A 17,208-nucleotide genomic window follows, 5' to 3' on the forward strand; every position below is an offset into this window, starting at 1 on the left:
TTAAAGTTAAGTCTAGGGTTAAAGTTAAGGTTAGGGTTAAAGTTAAGTCTAGGGTTAAAGTTAAGTCTAGGGTTAAAGTTAAGGTTAGGGTTAAAGTTAAGGTTAGGGTTAAAGTTAAATCTAGGGTTAAAGTTAAGGTTAGGGTTAAAGTTAAGGCTAGGGTTAAAGTTAAGGTTAGGGTTAAAGTTAAGGTTAGGGTTAAAGTTAAATCTAGGGTTAAAGTTAAGGTTAGGGTTAAAGTTAAATCTAGGGTTAAAGTTAAGGTTAGGGTTAAAGTTAAGGCTAGGGTTAAAGTTAAGGTTGGGGTTAAAGTTAAGGCTAGGGTTAAAGTTAAGGTTAGGGTTAAAGTTAAGGTTAGGGTTAAAGTTAAGGTTAGGGTTAAAGTTAAATCTAGGGTTAAAGTTAAGGTTAGGGTTAAAGTTAAGGTTAGGGTTAAAGTTAAATCTAGGGTTAAAGTTAAGGTTAGGGTTAAAGTTAAGGTTAGGGTTAAAGTTAAATCTAGGGTTAAAGTTAAGGCTAGGGTTAAAGTTAAGGTTAGGGGTAAAGTTAAGGTTAGGGTTAAAGTTAAGGTTAGGGTTAAAGTTAAGGTTAGGGGTAAAGTTAAGGTTAGGGTTAAAGTTAAGGTTAGGGGTAAAGTTAAGGTTAGGGTTAAAGTTAAGGTTAGGGTTAAAGTTAAGGTTAGGGTTAAAGTTAAATCTAGGGTTAAAGTTAAGGCTAGGGTTAAAGTTAAGGTTAGGGGTAAAGTTAAGGTTAGGGTTAAAGTTAAGGTTAGGGTTAAGTGTGTAATGTGTGTTTACTGTGGTCGCTCAGTGTCGCTGCTTGGATCAGCAAAGAGAAAATCCACTGAGGTTTCATCACAGAGCCAACAGCCAATCAAATGCAGCGCCGGGGTAAAGCCTCAGCAGACCTGCGTCTCCAGAGACGTGACGATGATGCAGGGAAACAACAGAGTGAGTAAACTGAAGAGGGCTCCAGTAGAAATGGATTGAAACTGTCCTCTATTGGCAGTGGAGCCACGGCCAAGCAGAGCAGACGCTGGATAAGCGGGCCAGAGTCGGAGCGTTGGACTGTGTTTGTGTTTCAGCAGTAAGACGCTCGGCATGACGTCAGGGAGGTCAAGGTGCCAGCAGGCTGAAGTCACCAGAGAAAGGAGGAGGTGGTGATGACTCAGCAAATAAAGCCACAGCAGAAGGTCAGAATGACAACCTTCTGGAGGAACCACGATGAAGAGGAACAGCATGAGTCACTTTTCCTTCTCCAGACGTCTGGACTGAGTGACGAGCAGCTTCAGCTTCAGCTTCAGCTTCAGCTTCAGCTTCAGCTTCAGCTCTGATGTCCCATCAAAACAGCACTAACACATTATTAGTTCAGTTTATCTGGAAGGGCCCAGCAGTAACATGACGGCATAATGAGAAACACAAACTCCACTTTTCCCCTTCGTGATCGATTACACAAATAAATCAACTAAAGAAGAAATAAAGAAATTCATTTAGTCAGTGTGTACCTCCACCTTCTGTCACTGGTACATCATGGCTATACTCTTGAATTACTTGTATAGTTCTCTGGTGATATGTGTAGATGTTATGAGAACATGTGTCCTCATCCTCACAGCCTGGTTTCATTAATGCTGCTAATGTGTTGATCATACCATATATTGATCATATTGAGTTCCTTCTGCCTGTGTGCATCAACAGGACGTTCAGGAATTAATAAAACATTTATTTGCACCTGATTTCAATATAAAACATTTTATTTGTTCTGTATAACTCTTTAACTCTGTTTAAATATAACAATGTTTTTATTCTAAAATGTGCGGTTTGTGGTATAACTCTTTAAAAGTAGTTTTTTTCATTCTAAAACGTGCAGCTTCTGTTTAACTCCTTGTTTACAGCACGTCTCAGCTCCGCCCCCAACGCTCCAGTTGTGAAACGTCATCACGTTGTCTGGCCTGGACCAATGAGAGCGTGGAGGGGCGTGGCGTGCCTCCGCGCCGGGTATAAGTGCTGTGACAGCCGGGTCAGGAGAGGGTGCTCCAGTTCACTTCCTCCGGGGCCAGGGAGCATGGCGGCGGCTACCTGCGGACATCACTCCGTGGTAACAGCCGCCAGCAGGAAGCCGCTCGGGAACCGGAGGAACCGGGAAAACTCCCGCCGGAGACAAGCCGCTCTGCTGTTTCTCAGTAACATCTCCCTGGACGGACGTCCGGTGCTCAATCATCCGGCGGTGGGCGACCGGAGCTGCCGCTCGGAGGCGGCGGAGCTTGGCTCCAGGTCTGCGGCAACACCGGCCACTCTGTGCCCGGGCACCGACTGCAGCAGCTACGGGACGTTCCCCGGTGTGTCGGGGGATACCCCCCCGTCCCCGGCACCGAGGACCGGACACTTGGCCGTGCCGCCCATCCTCGTCCTGCCGTCGGATGCGGGCAGCGCGGAGCTGCTGCTGGACCGCCGGGGCTCGATGCCCTCCCCGGGGAACAGCCGCCTGCTGTCGCCGTCCCTGTCCAACTGCAGCCTGCTGCCCTCGCCGCTCGGCCCGCGGAAGTCCTCCACGCTGCTGTCGGTGCAGAGCTGCAGCTCCGTGTCCTCCGAGCCGCGGCACCGGTAAGACTCCCGGACCGGAGACTCACTGTCCTGTACTGTCCTGTACTGTCCTGTACTGTCCTGTACTCCCCTGTACTGTCCTGTACTGTCCTGTACTGTCCTGTACTCCCCTGTACTGTCCTGTACTCCCCTGTACTGTCCTGTACTGTCCTGTACTGTCCTGTACTCCCCTGTACTGTCCTGTACTGTCCTGTACTCCCCTGTACTGTCCTGTACTGTCCTGTACTCTACTGTACACTGTACTTGAGTACTCAGGTTGTGACTACCATCATGTTGCTTGAACAACTTCTTTGTTTCTAAAGGAGTGAGTGAGGGTGTTTCTGAAGGAGTGAGTGAGGGTGCTTCTAAAGGAGTGAAAATGTTTCTAAAGGAGTGAGTGAGGGTGCTTCTAAAGGAGTGAAAATGTTTCTAAAGAAGTGAGGGTGAGAGTGTTTCTAAAGGAGTGAGTGTTTCTAAAGGAGTGAGAGTGACAATGTTTCTGAAGGAGTGAGTGAGGGTGCTTCTAAAGGAGTGAAAATGTTTCTAAAGGAGTGAGTGTTTCTGAAGGAGTGAGTGAGGGTGCTTCTAAAGGAGTGAAAATGTTTCTAAAGAAGTGAGGGTGAGAGTGTTTCTAAAGGAGTGAGTGTTTCTAAAGGAGTGAGAGTGACAATGTTTCTGAAGGAGTGAGTGAGGGTGCTTCTAAAGGAGTGAAAATGTTTCTAAAGGAGAGAGTGAGGGTGCTTCTAAAGGAGTGAAAATGTTTCTAAAGGAGTGAGGGTGCTTCTGAAGGAGTGAAAATGTTTCTAAAGGAGTGAGGGTGAGAGTGTTTCTAAAGGAGTGAAAATGTTTCTAAAGGAGTGAGGGTGCTTCTGAAGGAGTGAAAATGTTTCTAAAGGAGTGAGGGTGCTTCTGAAGGAGTGAAAATGTTTCTAAAGGAGTGAGGGTGAGAGTGTTTCTAAAGGAGTGAAAATGTTTCTAAAGGAGAGAGTGAGGGTGCTTCTAAAGGAGTGAAAATGTTTCTAAAGGAGAGAGTGAGGGTGCTTCTAAAGGAGTGAAAATGTTTCTAAAGGAGTGAGGGTGCTTCTGAAGGAGTGAAAATGTTTCTAAAGGAGTGAGGGTGCTTCTGAAGGAGTGAAAATGTTTCTAAAGGAGTGAGGGTGAGAGTGTTTCTAAAGGAGTGAAAATGTTTCTAAAGGAGTGAGAGTGAGGGTGTTTCTAAAGGAGTGAGTGAGGGTGCTTCTGAAGGAGTGAAAATGTTTCTAAAGGAGTGAGTGAGTGTTTCTAAAAGAGTGAGTGAGGGTGTTTCTAAAGGAGTGAGAGGGAAGGACAGTCTCTCCAGCTCGCAGCCTTAAACTCTTCTTAACCTCTTTAAACCAACAGCCGACGGAAATTACCGGATTAAAGCTCATTGGTCAAAGTGTGTGTGTGTGTGTGTGTGTGTGTGTGTGTGTGTGTGTGTGTGTGTGTGTGTGTGTGTGTGTGTGTGTGTGTGTGTGTGTGTGTGTGTGTGTGTGTGTGTGTGTGTGTGTGTGTGTGTGTGTGTGTGTGTGTGTGTGTGTGTGTGTGTGTGTGTGTGTGTGTGTGTGTGTGTGTGTCAATCAGAGTTCAGCTTCTGGTCTTCGTCTGGATGATTTTCTCGCCTCAGACTTTCTCTGGAGTTTGCATGTTCTCCATGTGTGGTTCTCCATGTGTGGTTCTCCATGTGTGGTTCTCCATGTGTGGTTCTCCATGTGTGGTTCTCCATGTGTGGTTGTCAGTGACGTGCAGGCAGGGGTAGCAGTGTCTAACCAAGGCTGGATTGAAATGAATGAAATATTCATTTTGATTATTTGTTTTAATTCTAATTTCTTTTTCAAGTCCGGCAGCTAACAGGACCGGTCGCTTTGAAAGTGTCAGCAGTTTCTACTTTTCAATGACTCAACACCGCCATCTCCTGGTATGGCAGAGAGGCTGCACAAGTTACTCACGCATGCTGTTTTACTGTGAAGGCCACACCCCCTCCAGAAGGCCACACCCCCTCCAGAAGGCCACACCCACATGGATGTTTGCTCATGGGCAGTCAGTTCTCCAATATGAAAATCATTTAGGTAAAAAGGCCCATCATGCTACGCTGCCTTTGGACTCACCGTGCTACGCTAAATGCTAAAGGTACTTTCATCGTGCATTAGTGAATGGCTACAGTGCGGCTACGCTCTCTAGCTAGTTGGCGGGTTAACAGGCAGGATGGCAGCGCGAGAGACGATAAAGCACCACAGACGCTCTACGGGAGAGGTTTCAGCACCACAGACGCTCTACGGGAGAGGTTTCAGCACCACAGACGCTCTACGGGAGAGGTTTCAGCACCACAGACGCTCTGCGGGAGAGGTTTCAGCACCACAGACGCTCTATGGGAGCGGTTTCAGCACCACAGACGCTCTTCGGGAGAGGTTTCAGCACCACAGACGCTCTACGGGAGTGGTTTCAGCACCACAGACGCTCTACGGGAGATGTTTCAGCACCACAGATGCTCTACGGGAGAGGTTTCAGCACCACAGATGCTCTACGGGAGCGGTTTCAGCACCACAGACGCTCTACGGGAGTGGTTTCAGCACCACAGACGCTCTACGGGAGTGGTTTCTGCACCACCGACGCTCTGCGGGAGAGGTTTCTGCACCACCGACGCTCTGTGGGAGTGGTTTCTGCACCACCGACGCTCTGTGGGAGTGGTTTCTGCACCACCGACGCTCTGTGGGAGTGGTTTCAGCACCACAGACGCTCTACGGGAGTGGTTTCAGCTCTACGGGAGAGGTTTCAGCACCACAGACGCTCTACGGGAGAGGTTTCAGCACCACAGACGCTCTGCGGGAGAGGTTTCAGCACCACAGACGCTCTACGGGAGTGGTTTCAGCTCTACGGGAGAGGTTTCAGCACCACAGACGCTCTGCGGGAGAGGTTTCAGCACCACAGACGCTCTGCGGGAGAGGTTTCAGCACCACAGACGCTCTACGGGAGTGGTTTCAGCACCACAGACGCTCTACGGGAGTGGTTTCAGCACCACAGACGCTCTACGGGAGTGGTTTCTGCACCACCGACGCTCTGCGGGAGAGGTTTCTGCACCACCGACGCTCTGTGGGAGTGGTTTCTGCACCACCGACGCTCTGTGGGAGTGGTTTCTGCACCACCGACGCTCTGTGGGAGTGGTTTCAGCACCACAGACGCTCTACGGGAGTGGTTTCAGCTCTACGGGAGAGGTTTCAGCACCACAGACGCTCTACGGGAGAGGTTTCAGCACCACAGACGCTCTGCGGGAGAGGTTTCAGCACCACAGACGCTCTACGGGAGTGGTTTCAGCTCTACGGGAGAGGTTTCAGCACCACAGACGCTCTGCGGGAGAGGTTTCAGCACCACAGACGCTCTGCGGGAGAGGTTTCAGCACCACAGACGCTCTACGGGAGTGGTTTCAGCACCACAGACGCTCTGCGGGAGTGGTTTCAGCACCACCGACGCTCTACGGGAGAGGTTTCAGCACCACACTCTTGTGAAGAGAAGAGCTGGAGAGGAAAGAGTTAACTGGAGCAGAGACTGTTCATGTTTTTCCCATCAGAGGTTCTTCAGTTTATTTTAGGCTGAAACAACAAGCAGCTATTATTAGTGTGAGAGAAGAAAAGGACTTGGTGGTTCTGATCCGAAGGACCGGGACTGAGAACAGGCCAGCAGCTCCTCTGACCTCTGACCTCTGCATTTGATTAATTTAGCTTCAGCAGGACGGAGGCAGCGTGGCGGTGTGGTGGTTAGCATTGCGGCGGTGTGGTGGTTAGCATTGCGGCGGTGTGGTGGTTAGCATTGCGGCGGTGTGGTGGTTAGCATTGCGGCGGTGTGGTGGTTAGCATTGCGGCGGTGTGGTGGTTAGCATTGCGGCGGTGTGGTGGTTAGCATTGTGGTGGTTAGCCTTGCGGCGGTGTGGTGGTTAGCCTTGCGGCGGTGTGGTGGTTAGCATTGCGGCGGTGTGGTGGTTAGCCTTGCGGCGGTGTGGTGGTTAGCATTGCGGCGGTGTGGTGGTTAGCATTGCGGCGGTGTGGTGGTTAGCATTGCGGCGGTGTGGTGGTTAGCATTGCGGCGGTGTGGTGGTTAGCATTGTGGTGGTTAGCCTTGCGGCGGTGTGGTGGTTAGCCTTGCGGCGGTGTGGTGGTTAGCATTGCGGCGGTGTGGTGGTTAGCATTGCGGCGGTGTGGTGGTTAGCATTGCGGCGGTGTGGTGGTTAGCATTGCGGCGGTGTGGTGGTTAGCATTGCGGCGGTGTGGTGGTTAGCATTGCGGCGGTGTGGTGGTTAGCATTGCGGCGGTGTGGTGGTTAGCAGAATGATTCCAGCGTCTTTCTTCAGCCATGCTAACCAGTTTATTAAAATTCTAATATTTAAATTTAATGATTAAATTAGTGAATCAAGGTTCAGTCAGTAGTTTTACATAATGTAGGTTGTTGTTGTTGCAGTAAAACTGCAAGGTAATACTATGATACTATTTCCTGGACCTGCTCAGGGTAACTGGATGGATGGAGGGTGGATAGAGGATGGAGGGAGGGTGGAGGATAGAGGATGGATGGAGGATGGATGGAGGGAGGGTGGATAGAGGATGGATGGAGGATGGAGGATGGATGGAGGGAGGGTGGAGGGAGGATGGATGGATGGATGGATGGAGGGAGGATGGAGGGTGGAGGGAGGATGGAGGATGGATGGAGGGAGGGTGGATAGAGGATGGATGGAGGATGGAGGATGGATGGAGGGAGGGTGGAGGGAGGATGGATGGATGGATGGATGGAGGGAGGATGGAGGGTGGAGGGAGGATGGAGGATGGATGGAGGGAGGGTGGATAGAGGATGGATGGAGGATGGAGGATGGATGGAGGGAGGGTGGAGGGAGGATGGATGGAGGGTGGAGGGAGGATGGATGGAGGGAGGGAGGGTGGAGGGAGGGTGGAGGGAGGATAACTGCTGCCTCATTGTCTGCATGTGTTGAACTTCTGGGATTATCAAACTGTAAAGTAACTGTACTACGTCAGGTTGTTGCTTTACATCTCATCAACCTCCTCCTCACCCTCTTCATCACCCTCTTCATCACCCCCCTCATCACCCTCCTCATCCTCAGTTATTTCCATTCCCACAGGAGGGGAAGGTTCCACACCATGTCTGTTCCCACAGAACCTCAGCGGCTGCAGATCCTGGTTCTGAGCTGTGAGCGGCGACGAGTTGCTCTTTATTCAGAGAAACTTCCTCCTCCTCTTCCTCCTCCTCCTCCTCTTCCTCCTCCTCCTCCTCCTTCCTCCAGTTTCCTTTCCCACACTGTAGAAACATTCCAGAGTTCCAGAATTCCTCTGATTGATGGTTCCCATGGAGATGAACGCCAATGATTTTCTTATCAATCAATCTCTGTGTGTGTGTGTGTGTGTGTGTGTGTGTGTGTGTGTGTGTGTGTGTGTGTGTGTGTGTGTGTGTGTGTGTGTGTGTGTGTGTGTGTGTGTGTGTGTGTGTGTGTGTGTGTGTGTGTGTGTGTGTGTGTGTGTGTGTGTGTGTGTGTGTGTGTGTGTGTGTGTGTGTGTGTGTGTGTGTGCCTCTACAGAACCAGGAACCTGTCCGGTGGATCTCCACGACCTCGACACGCCAAAAAGATTCACTTCATCAAGAACATGAAGCAATACGACACCCGGGGCAGCAGGTGGGTGGGACTTCTTTAGCTCCGCCCCTTTGGCCCGGCGCCGTTTACTGGCAACCGCAAGTCCAACAAGGAACCTTTTGGGTCCGTTAACACCACAACGCAGTCCGGGTCCAGGTCCAGGTCCAGGTCACGGTCACCCTGGACGTAGTAACCAGTAGTTCTGCACATGCTCAGTAGAGACATCGGAACAATTTTTTTCATTGAAAGTTTTGCCTTTGATTCTTGTGTGTGTGTGTGTGTGTGTGTGTGTGTGTGTGTGTGTGTTGCAGGATCGTGCTGATCTGTGCTCGGCGCTCGCTGTGTGCTGCGTTCTCCGTGCTTCCCTATGGAGAGAGCTTCTACCTCAGGTGAGCTGAGCTGCAGGTAAACTACTGCTGATCCTTCCTGTGACACTGAGAGAGCCCCCTAGTGGTGGACACGGTGTACTTCCCCACAGCTGCTGAACACAGTTCTTATTAAGACACGTCACTCGTATCAACATACTGCTAAAGCTTCTGAAACTTCTTCCTCTCATCCCTCGCTCCTCTCATCCCTCGCTCCTCTCCATCCCTCGCTCCTCTCATCCCTCGTTCCTCTCCATCCCTCGCTCCTCTCATCCCTCGCTCCTCTCATCCCTCGCTCCTCTCATCCCTCGTTCCTCTCATCCCTCGTTCCTCTCCATCCCTCGCTCCTCTCCATCCCTCGCTCCTCTCATCCCTCGTTCCTCTCCATCCCTCGTTCCTCTCCTCTCCATCCCTCTCCATCCCTCGTTCCTCTCCATCCCTCGCTCCTCTCCTCTCGTTCCTCTCCTCTCATCCCTCGCTCCTCTCCTCTCCATCCCTCGTTCCTCTCCTCTCATCCCTCGCTCCTCTCCTCTCATCCCTCGTTCCTCTCCTCTCATCCCTCGTTCCTCTCCTCTCATCCCTCGCTCCTCTCCTCTCCATCCCTCGTTCCTCTCCATCCCTCGCTCCTCTCCTCTCATCCCTCGCTCCTCTCCTCTCATCCCTCGCTCCTCTCCTCTCATCCCTCGTTCCTCTCCTCTCCATCCCTCGCTCCTCTCCTCTCCATCCCTCGTTCCTCTCCTCTCATCCCTCGTTCCTCTCCTCTCCATCCCTCACTCCTCTCCATCCCTCTCTCCTCTCCTCTCCATCCCTCACTCCTCTCCATCCCTCTCTCCTCTCCTCTCATCCCTCGTTCCTCTCCATCCCTCGCTCCTCTCCTCTCCATCCCTCGTTCCTCTCCATCCCTCTCTCCTCTCCTCTCATCCCTCGTTCCTCTCCATCCCTCGCTCCTCTCCTCTCCATCCCTCGTTCCTCTCCATCCCTCGCTCCTCTCCTCTCATCCCTCGTTCCTCTCCATCCCTCGCTCCTCTCCTCTCATCCCTCGTTCCTCTCCTCTCATCCCTCGCTCCTCTCCTCTCCATCCCTCGCTCCTCTCCTCTCCATCCCTCGCTCCTCTCCTCTCATCCCTCGTTCCTCTCCTCTCCATCCCTCGCTCCTCTCCTCTCCATCCCTCGTTCCTCTCCTCTCATCCCTCGTTCCTCTCCTCTCCATCCCTCACTCCTCTCCATCCCTCTCTCCTCTCATCCCTCGTTCCTCTCCATCCCTCGCTCCTCTCCTCTCCATCCCTCGTTCCTCTCCTCTCATCCCTCGCTCCTCTCCTCTCCATCCCTCGTTCCTCTCCTCTCATCCCTCGCTCCTCTCCTCTCCATCCCTCGTTCCTCTCCTCTCATCCCTCGTTTCTCTCCTCTCCATCCCTCGTTCCTCTCCATCCCTCTCTCCTCTCCTCTCCATCCCTCGCTCCTCTCCTCTCATCCCTCGTTCCTCTCCTCTCATCCCTCGCTCCTCTCCTCTCCATCCCTCGCTCCTCTCCTCTCCATCCCTCGCTCCTCTCCTCTCCATCCCTCGTTCCTGGTTCCCTGCAGTGAGCAGACGTTGAACCAGCCCAGGAGGCGACACTCCTCTGGGAACATCTCAACTCTGGAGCTGCTGCCGGGTCTGGAGGGTTTCCAGCTGGACTCGTATGGGAGGGTGAATTCACCATGTCACCCCTCACCATGTCACCCCTCACCATGTCACCCCTCACCATGTCACCATGTCACCACGTCACCCCTCACCACGTCACCCCTCACCACGTCACCATGTCACCCCTCACCACGTCACCATGTCACCACGTCACCATGTCACCACGTCACCCCTCACCACGTCACCCCTCACCATGTCACCCCTCACCACGTCACCATGTCACCACGTCACCCCTCACCATGTCACCACGTCACCTGTCACCACGTCACCCCTCACCACATCACCCCTCTCCACGTCACCCCTCTCCACGTCACCCCTCTCCACGTCACCCCTCACCACGTCACCCCTCACCACGTCACCCCTCACCACGTCACCCCTCACCACGTCACGTTCACCTGCTCCGGTCAGCAGCTCGCTCACCTCGGTGTCTGTTTCAGTCGGTGTCGTACGCCCAGTTCCTCTACCCCACCAACGCCCTGGTGAGAACCAAGCCTTCATCCACCAGCGACCTCCACCTGCAGATCCCCGCCTCAAGGAGCACGCTCAGTGTGGGGGGGCGGAGCTACCATCCACCCAGCAGGCTCAGCAGCACCGTGGGCCTGGACCTGGGTGAGCGGGTCGCTCTTTTCTCAGCCCCAGAACCAACCCCCCCAGAGCCAAACCAGAAAAGGGTTCCAGGTCCTCCTCTGGACCTGGTTCACCTCGGTTCTCCTCACGGTTCCTCTGTTCCTGCAGGTGTGGACGATGTGACAGACTACGACCCCGAACTCCTCAGTGACCCCCAGTGGCCATGTGGGAAACACAAACGGGTTCTGATCTTCGCCTCCTACATGGTGAGAAACTCGGAGCTCCACACACCTGGGGGGGGGGGTCAAGGGACACCTGGGGGGTGGGGCCTCAGGTTGTTCATAGTGACGCTGAGGAGGAATATGATGGTTTTGGCTGATGTGGGCGGAGCCTAAATCTCACTGTTTCCACTCATTTGTCTTGGGAAGTTTCCGGTTGTTCTTCTTGTGTTCAAGTAAGATCTCAGTGATGTTTTCTGATCTTCTTGCTGCTCGTCCTTCAATGTCCTCCAACGTCCTTCAATGTCCTTCAACGTCCTCCAATGTCCTCCAACGTCCTTCTCACTTCAACTGGAGGAGGAAAGAATCCGACTGTCCAAACGTTTACATCTTCCTCACTGGTTCTACATTCATACCTCTGCTTCCTCCCCCTCTCTCTCTCCCTCCTCCCCCTCTCTCCCCCCCCCCCCCTCCCCCCCCCCCCCCTCCCCCCCCCCCCCCCCCCCCTCCCCCCCCCCCTCCACACAGACGACAGTCATAGAGTACGTGAAGCCATCAGATCTGAAGAAAGACATGAACGAGAGTTTCAAGGAAAAGTTTCCCCACATTAAACTCACGCTCAGCAAAATCCGCAGGTTGGTCATGTGACTAATGTAAGTAAAGTATTTTTATAAAGTACTGAACACGGGATGACCCAACAAAATACAGTAAAAGTGAGGGAAATATTTAGCTAAAAGCTTTTTTAAATAATGTTCCTCCTCTGAGGTCATGAGGTGGTGAGGTCATGAGGTGGTGAGGTCATGAGGTGGTGAGGTCATGAGGTGGTGAGGTCATGAGGTGGTGAGGTCGTTGGCAGGTGAGATGAAGGGGATGATGATGATGTTATTACAGTGACTGTCAAAATAAAATTACCAAGTTGGATTATTACGTTGACTGTCAAAATAAAAGCGTTTCTTCCTCCAGCCTGAAGCGAGAGATGAGGGGTGTCGGCGAGGACCAGGACCTGCAGCCCGTTACCGTGGCGATGGCCTTCGTCTACTTTGAGAAATTGGTGTTACAGGGTCGCCTCAACAAACAGAACCGGTACCAAGTCTCCCACCCCCCCAATCTCTTCTTCACTTCATGAACCTTCTGGTCCTGGACCTGGGTCTGTCAGGATTCATGGTGGTCTAGGTCCTGGTCTAGGTCTAGGTCCTGACAGAGTCCATGTTGTTCCACAGGAAGTTGGTTTCGGCCGCCTGCATCCTATTGGCTGCAAAGATCAGCAGCGACCTGAAGAAGCAGGAGGTCAAACACCTCATCGATGTAAGACACACACACACACACACACACACACACACACACACACACACACACACACACACCTTCCATTCCTACTAAACACCAACATGTAAATACGAAATATTCAGTTATTCAGAAACTCTTGGTGTTATTTAACACCTGGATCGTCTGAGGGAGTCTTTAGTGTTTATATTCTCTCTCTCTCTCTCTCTCTCTCTCTCCAGAAGTTGGAGGAGCGTTTCAGGATCGGTAGGAGAGAGCTCATCTCCTTTGAGTTCACCATCCTGGTCGCCCTGCAGATGGCGCTCTACCTCCCCGAGAGCAAAGTGCTTCCTCATTACAGGAGGCTGGTGCAGCAGTAGGAGCAGGTCTCCCCCTGACTCCTCCCCCTGACTCCTCCCCCTCCTAACTCCACCTCCTCTCTTCAAACACACAGGGTGCTTCCTAATAGTCCCTCCTATCTCCTTTCCTATCCACTTGTCCTTAACCCTGTGGATGACGTCACGGGGTTAAGGAAAGGTGTTGGGAAGCTTCCTAAAGGAGTTAGGAAAGGAGTTAAGGAAAGGAGTTAGGAAGCTTCCTAAAGGAGTTAAGGAAAGGAGTTAGGAGGCTTCCTAAAGGAGTTAGTCAAAGGAGTTAGGAAGCTTCCTAAAGGAGTTAGGAAAGGAGTTAGGAAGCTTCCTAAAGGAGTTAGGAAAGGAGTTAGGAAGCTTCCTAAAGGAGTTAGGAAAGGAGTTAAGGAAAGGAGTTAGGAGGCTTCCTAAAGGAGTTAGTGAAAGGAGTTAGGAAGCTTCCTAAAGGAGTTAGGAAAGGAGTTAGGAGGCTTCCTAAAGGAGTTAGGAAAGGAGTTAAGGAAAGGAGTTAGGAGGCTTCCTAAAGGAGTTAGTGAAAGGAGTTAGGAAGCTTCCTAAAGGAGTTAGGAAAGGAGTTAGGAGGCTTCCTAAAGGAGTTAGGAAAGGTGATCACGTTGTGACAATCAGACCACACTTCCACTAGGTGGCGTAATAATAATCAGACGGTGATGAAGGTCAGTGACATCTGTCGTGGTTAAAAAAGTAGAAATATGATCAAAGTAGAAATATGATCAAAGTAGAAATATGATCAAAGTAGTATAACGGTGGTTCCTCTGACTTTCCCCTTCTAACCTCTGATATAATGTCGAATATCTGAAGGTTTGAATGTAAATGAAAGGAGAAGAGGAAGTAACAGGAAACGGCTGGCAGGTGAATAAAGAACCAATCAGAGAGAAGAAGAGGCTTCATCTTCCTCCTCCTCTTCCTCAGCCAAAGTCTTCCATTCTGCCTTTATGTGTTTTATTCATGGTTAAATCACTTTCCTCTTTAGTTTTAGACTCTTGGTGTAAATAAGAAGAATAAGATATTTAACTGTTTGGTGAAAAGGAGGAGCTCGTTCCTGGTCGGCAGGTTTTTTTACTGTACTTAGTTACTCTCCAGGATACTTTGATAACTGAGCAGGTATTTAAGTATTTTGTTACAGAGACCATAAACTGTTGAATTTACTGTAAAGTTTATTTTTTATTAAAGTTCTAACTTACAACTTGTCTTCTTTACATTTTCACTCTTTCTTTGTCTGTTCATGTGATCTACTGATCAGAACGTGATCTACTGATCAGAACGTGATCTACTGATCAGAACGTGATCTACTGATCAGAACGTGATCTATTGATCAGAACGTGATCTACTGATCAGAACGTGATCTACTGATCAGAACGTGATCTATTGATCAGAACGTGATCTACTGATCAGAACGTGATCTATTGATCAGAACGTGATCTACTGATCAGAACGGTAAAAATCTGACGTCTAGTCCAGAAAACACTGTTCATGTAGTTTTACTGCAAAATAAATATCACCAAAAAGAAAAAAGTGACGAATCTAAACCAAGATTTATAACGTGACCCAAACTCAGGTTAGAGTAACTTAGTAACTCTGAGTTGTAATTGATCGTCTGGAAGCTTTGTGTTTGAATCAAACTATTCTAGCCAGATTACAGATTGAGGTTCAGTTCAAACTGTTCCAGTCGTGGGCCGGCAGAGTGGTTGTCTTCCTATTGGAAGGTTGCAGGTTTGATTCCCATCTCTTCCTGTTTTCCTGAAATTGTTTGAATTGTGGGCCTCAATCTGGAATCTATGAAAGTTTAACTTTTTAAATGGCATCATGGAAAAAAACTTTTCCATGATATTAAATTTGTTTGGAAAGGGTCTGTATATATGTACACATATATATATATATATACATATATATATATGTACAGTACAGACCAAAGGTTTGGACACACCAGTTTTCTTTATCTTCATGACTATTAACATTGTAGATTCACACTGAAGCATCAAAACTATGAACTGACACTCGTGGAAATATGTACTTAACAAAAAAGTGTAAAACAACTGAGAACAGGCCTTATATTCTAGGTTCTTCAAAGTATTACTGCTCTGGATACACTCTGGATTCTCTTGATGAGCTTCAAGAGGTAGTCCCCTGAAAGGGTCTTCCAACAGTCTTGAAGGAGTTCCCAGAGATCTTAGCACTTGTTGGCCCTTTTGCCTTCACTCTGCGGTCCAGCTCACCCCAAACCATCTCCATTGGGTTCAGGTCCGGTGACTGTGGAGGCCAGGTCATCTGGTGCAGCACCCCATCACTCTCCTTGGTCAAACAGCCCTTCCACAGCCTGGAGGGGTGTTTGGGGTCATTGTCCTGTTGAAAGATAAATGATGGTCCAACTAAACGCAAAGCGGATGGAATAGTATGCTGGTTCAGTATCCTGGTTCAGTATCCTGGTTCAGTATCCTGGTTCAGTATGCTGGTTCAGTATCCTGGTTCAGTATCCTGGTTCAGTATCCTGGTTCAGTATGCTGGTTCAGCCATGCTGGTTCAGCCATGCTGGTTCAGTATCCTGGTTCAGTATCCTGGTTCAGCCATGCTGGTTCAGTATCCTGGTTCAGCATGCTGGTTCAGCCATGCTGGTTCAGTATGCTGGTTCAGTATCCTGGTTCAGCCATGCTGGTTCAGTATCCTGGTTCAGCATGCTGGTTCAGTATCCTGGTTCAGTATGCTGGTTCAGTATCCTGGTTCAGCATGCTGGTTCAGTATCCTGGTTCAGTATCCTGGTTCAGTATCCTGGTTCAGTATCCTGGTTCAGTATCCTGGTTCAGCCATGCTGGTTCAGTCCATGCTGGTTCAGTATGCCTTCCTACAGTGTGACCAGCAAAGCCCCCCCCCACCATCACACCTCCTCCCCCATGCTTCACGGTGGGAACCAGGCATGTCGAGTCCATCCGGTCACTTGTTCTGTCACAAAGAACCAAAGATCTCAGATTTGGACTCTTCAAACCAAAGCCCAGATCTCCACTGGTCTAATGTCCATTCCTTGTGTTCTTTAGCCCAAACAGGTCTCTTCTGCTGGTTGCCTGTCCTTAGCAGTGGTTTCCTAGCAGCTCTTCTACCATGAAGACCTGATTCACAGTCTCCTCTTCACAGTTGTTCTAGAGATGTGTCTGCTGCTAGAACTCTGTGTGGCATTGACCTGCTCTCTAATCTGAGCTGCTGTTAACCTGCCAGTTCTGAGGCTGGTGACTCGGATAACTTGTCCTCCACAGCAGAGGTGACTCCTGGTCCTCCTCTGCTGGGGGGTCCTCATGTGAGCCAGGTTCTTTGTAGCTTGATGGTTTTAGAGACTGACTGACCTTCATTTCTTAAAGTACTGACGGCCACTCCTTTTTCTTTACTTAGCTGCTTGTTTCTTTCCATAATACCAATTCTAACTCTTCAGGAGGACTATCAGCTGTGGATCCACCTGACTCCTGCAGACCTGATGGTCCCAACCCCAGTTAGAAGGTTAGAATCCCCCTTATTACACCTGACAGGGCTCACCTGGGGAGTGAAGACCCTTCAGGGGACTACCTCTTGAAGCTCATCAAGAGAATGCAGAGTGTATCCAGAGCAGTAATACTTTGAAGAACCTAGAATATAAGGCCTGTTTTCACTTTTCTGTTAAGGATATAATTCCATGAGTGTTAATTCATAGTTTTGATGCTTCAGTGTGAATCTACAATGTTAATAGTCATGAAAATAAAGAAAACTGGTGTGTCCAAACCTTTGGTCTGTACTGTATATGTGTGTGTGAGTGTATATATATATATGTCTGTATATATATATATATATATACATGTATATATGTGTGTATATACAGTGGGGCAAAAAAGTATTTAGTCAGCCACCGATTGTCCCACTAAAACGATGACAGAGGTCTGTAACTGTCATCATAGGTTCACTTCAGCTGTGAGAGACAGAATGAGGAAAATAATCCAGGAATTCACATTGTAGGATTTTAAAGAATTTATTAGTAAATTATGGTGGAAAATAAGTATTTGGTCAATAACAAAAATTCAACTGAATACTTTGTAATATAACCTTTGTTATATATAACAGAGGTCAAACGATTCCTAGAGGTCTTTACCAGGTTTGCACACAGTAGCTGGTATTTTGGCCCCTCCAGGCAGAGCTCCTCTAGAGCAGTCATGTTTTGGGGCTGTCGCCGAGCAACACGGACTTTCAACTCCCTGGACAGATCTGCTCTGGGGTTGAGGTCTGGAGACTGGCTAGGCCACTCCAGGACTTCCAGATGCTTCTTCCGGAGCCCCTCCTTGGTTGCCCGGCGGTGTGTTTGGGATCATTGTCATGCTGGAAGACCCAGCCACGTTTCATCTTCAAAGCTTCACTGATGGAAGGAGGTTTGGGCTCAACATCTCACCATACATGGCCCCATTCATTCTTTCCTTAACACGGATCAGTCGTCCTGTCCCCTGAGCAGAAAAACAGCCCCAAAGCATGATGTTTCCACCCCCATGCTTCACA

General features: G+C 49.8%; 1 protein-coding gene across 2 annotated transcripts; it reads left to right on the forward strand.

Annotated features, from left to right (window-relative positions):
- The first annotated feature begins 2,029 nt into the window (after positions 1-2,029).
- cables2b (Cdk5 and Abl enzyme substrate 2b) lies at positions 2,030-13,902 on the forward strand. 2 transcript variants are annotated; one of them, XR_013935574.1, is made up of 11 exons: positions 2,030-2,600; positions 8,170-8,265; positions 8,535-8,612; positions 10,169-10,274; positions 10,706-10,877; positions 11,004-11,101; positions 11,582-11,688; positions 12,017-12,136; positions 12,274-12,358; positions 12,559-13,010; positions 13,221-13,890. XR_013935574.1 is itself a non-coding variant. In XM_080470224.1 (10 exons), exons 1-10 carry the CDS (start codon positions 2,062-2,064, stop codon positions 12,694-12,696), a joined length of 1,539 nt encoding a protein of 512 aa, XP_080326350.1. In that variant the 5' UTR covers positions 2,030-2,061; the 3' UTR covers positions 12,697-13,902. The 2 variants fall into 2 exon arrangements, 1 of the variants encoding a protein (XP_080326350.1); XM_080470224.1 differs by having other exon boundaries at positions 12,559-13,902.
- The last annotated feature ends 3,306 nt before the right edge of the window (positions 13,903-17,208 follow it).

This window comes from Lipophrys pholis, assembly GCF_963383615.2.
Source record: "Lipophrys pholis genome assembly, chromosome: 8".
In the NCBI taxonomy this organism is placed as follows: domain Eukaryota; kingdom Metazoa; phylum Chordata; class Actinopteri; order Blenniiformes; family Blenniidae; genus Lipophrys; species Lipophrys pholis.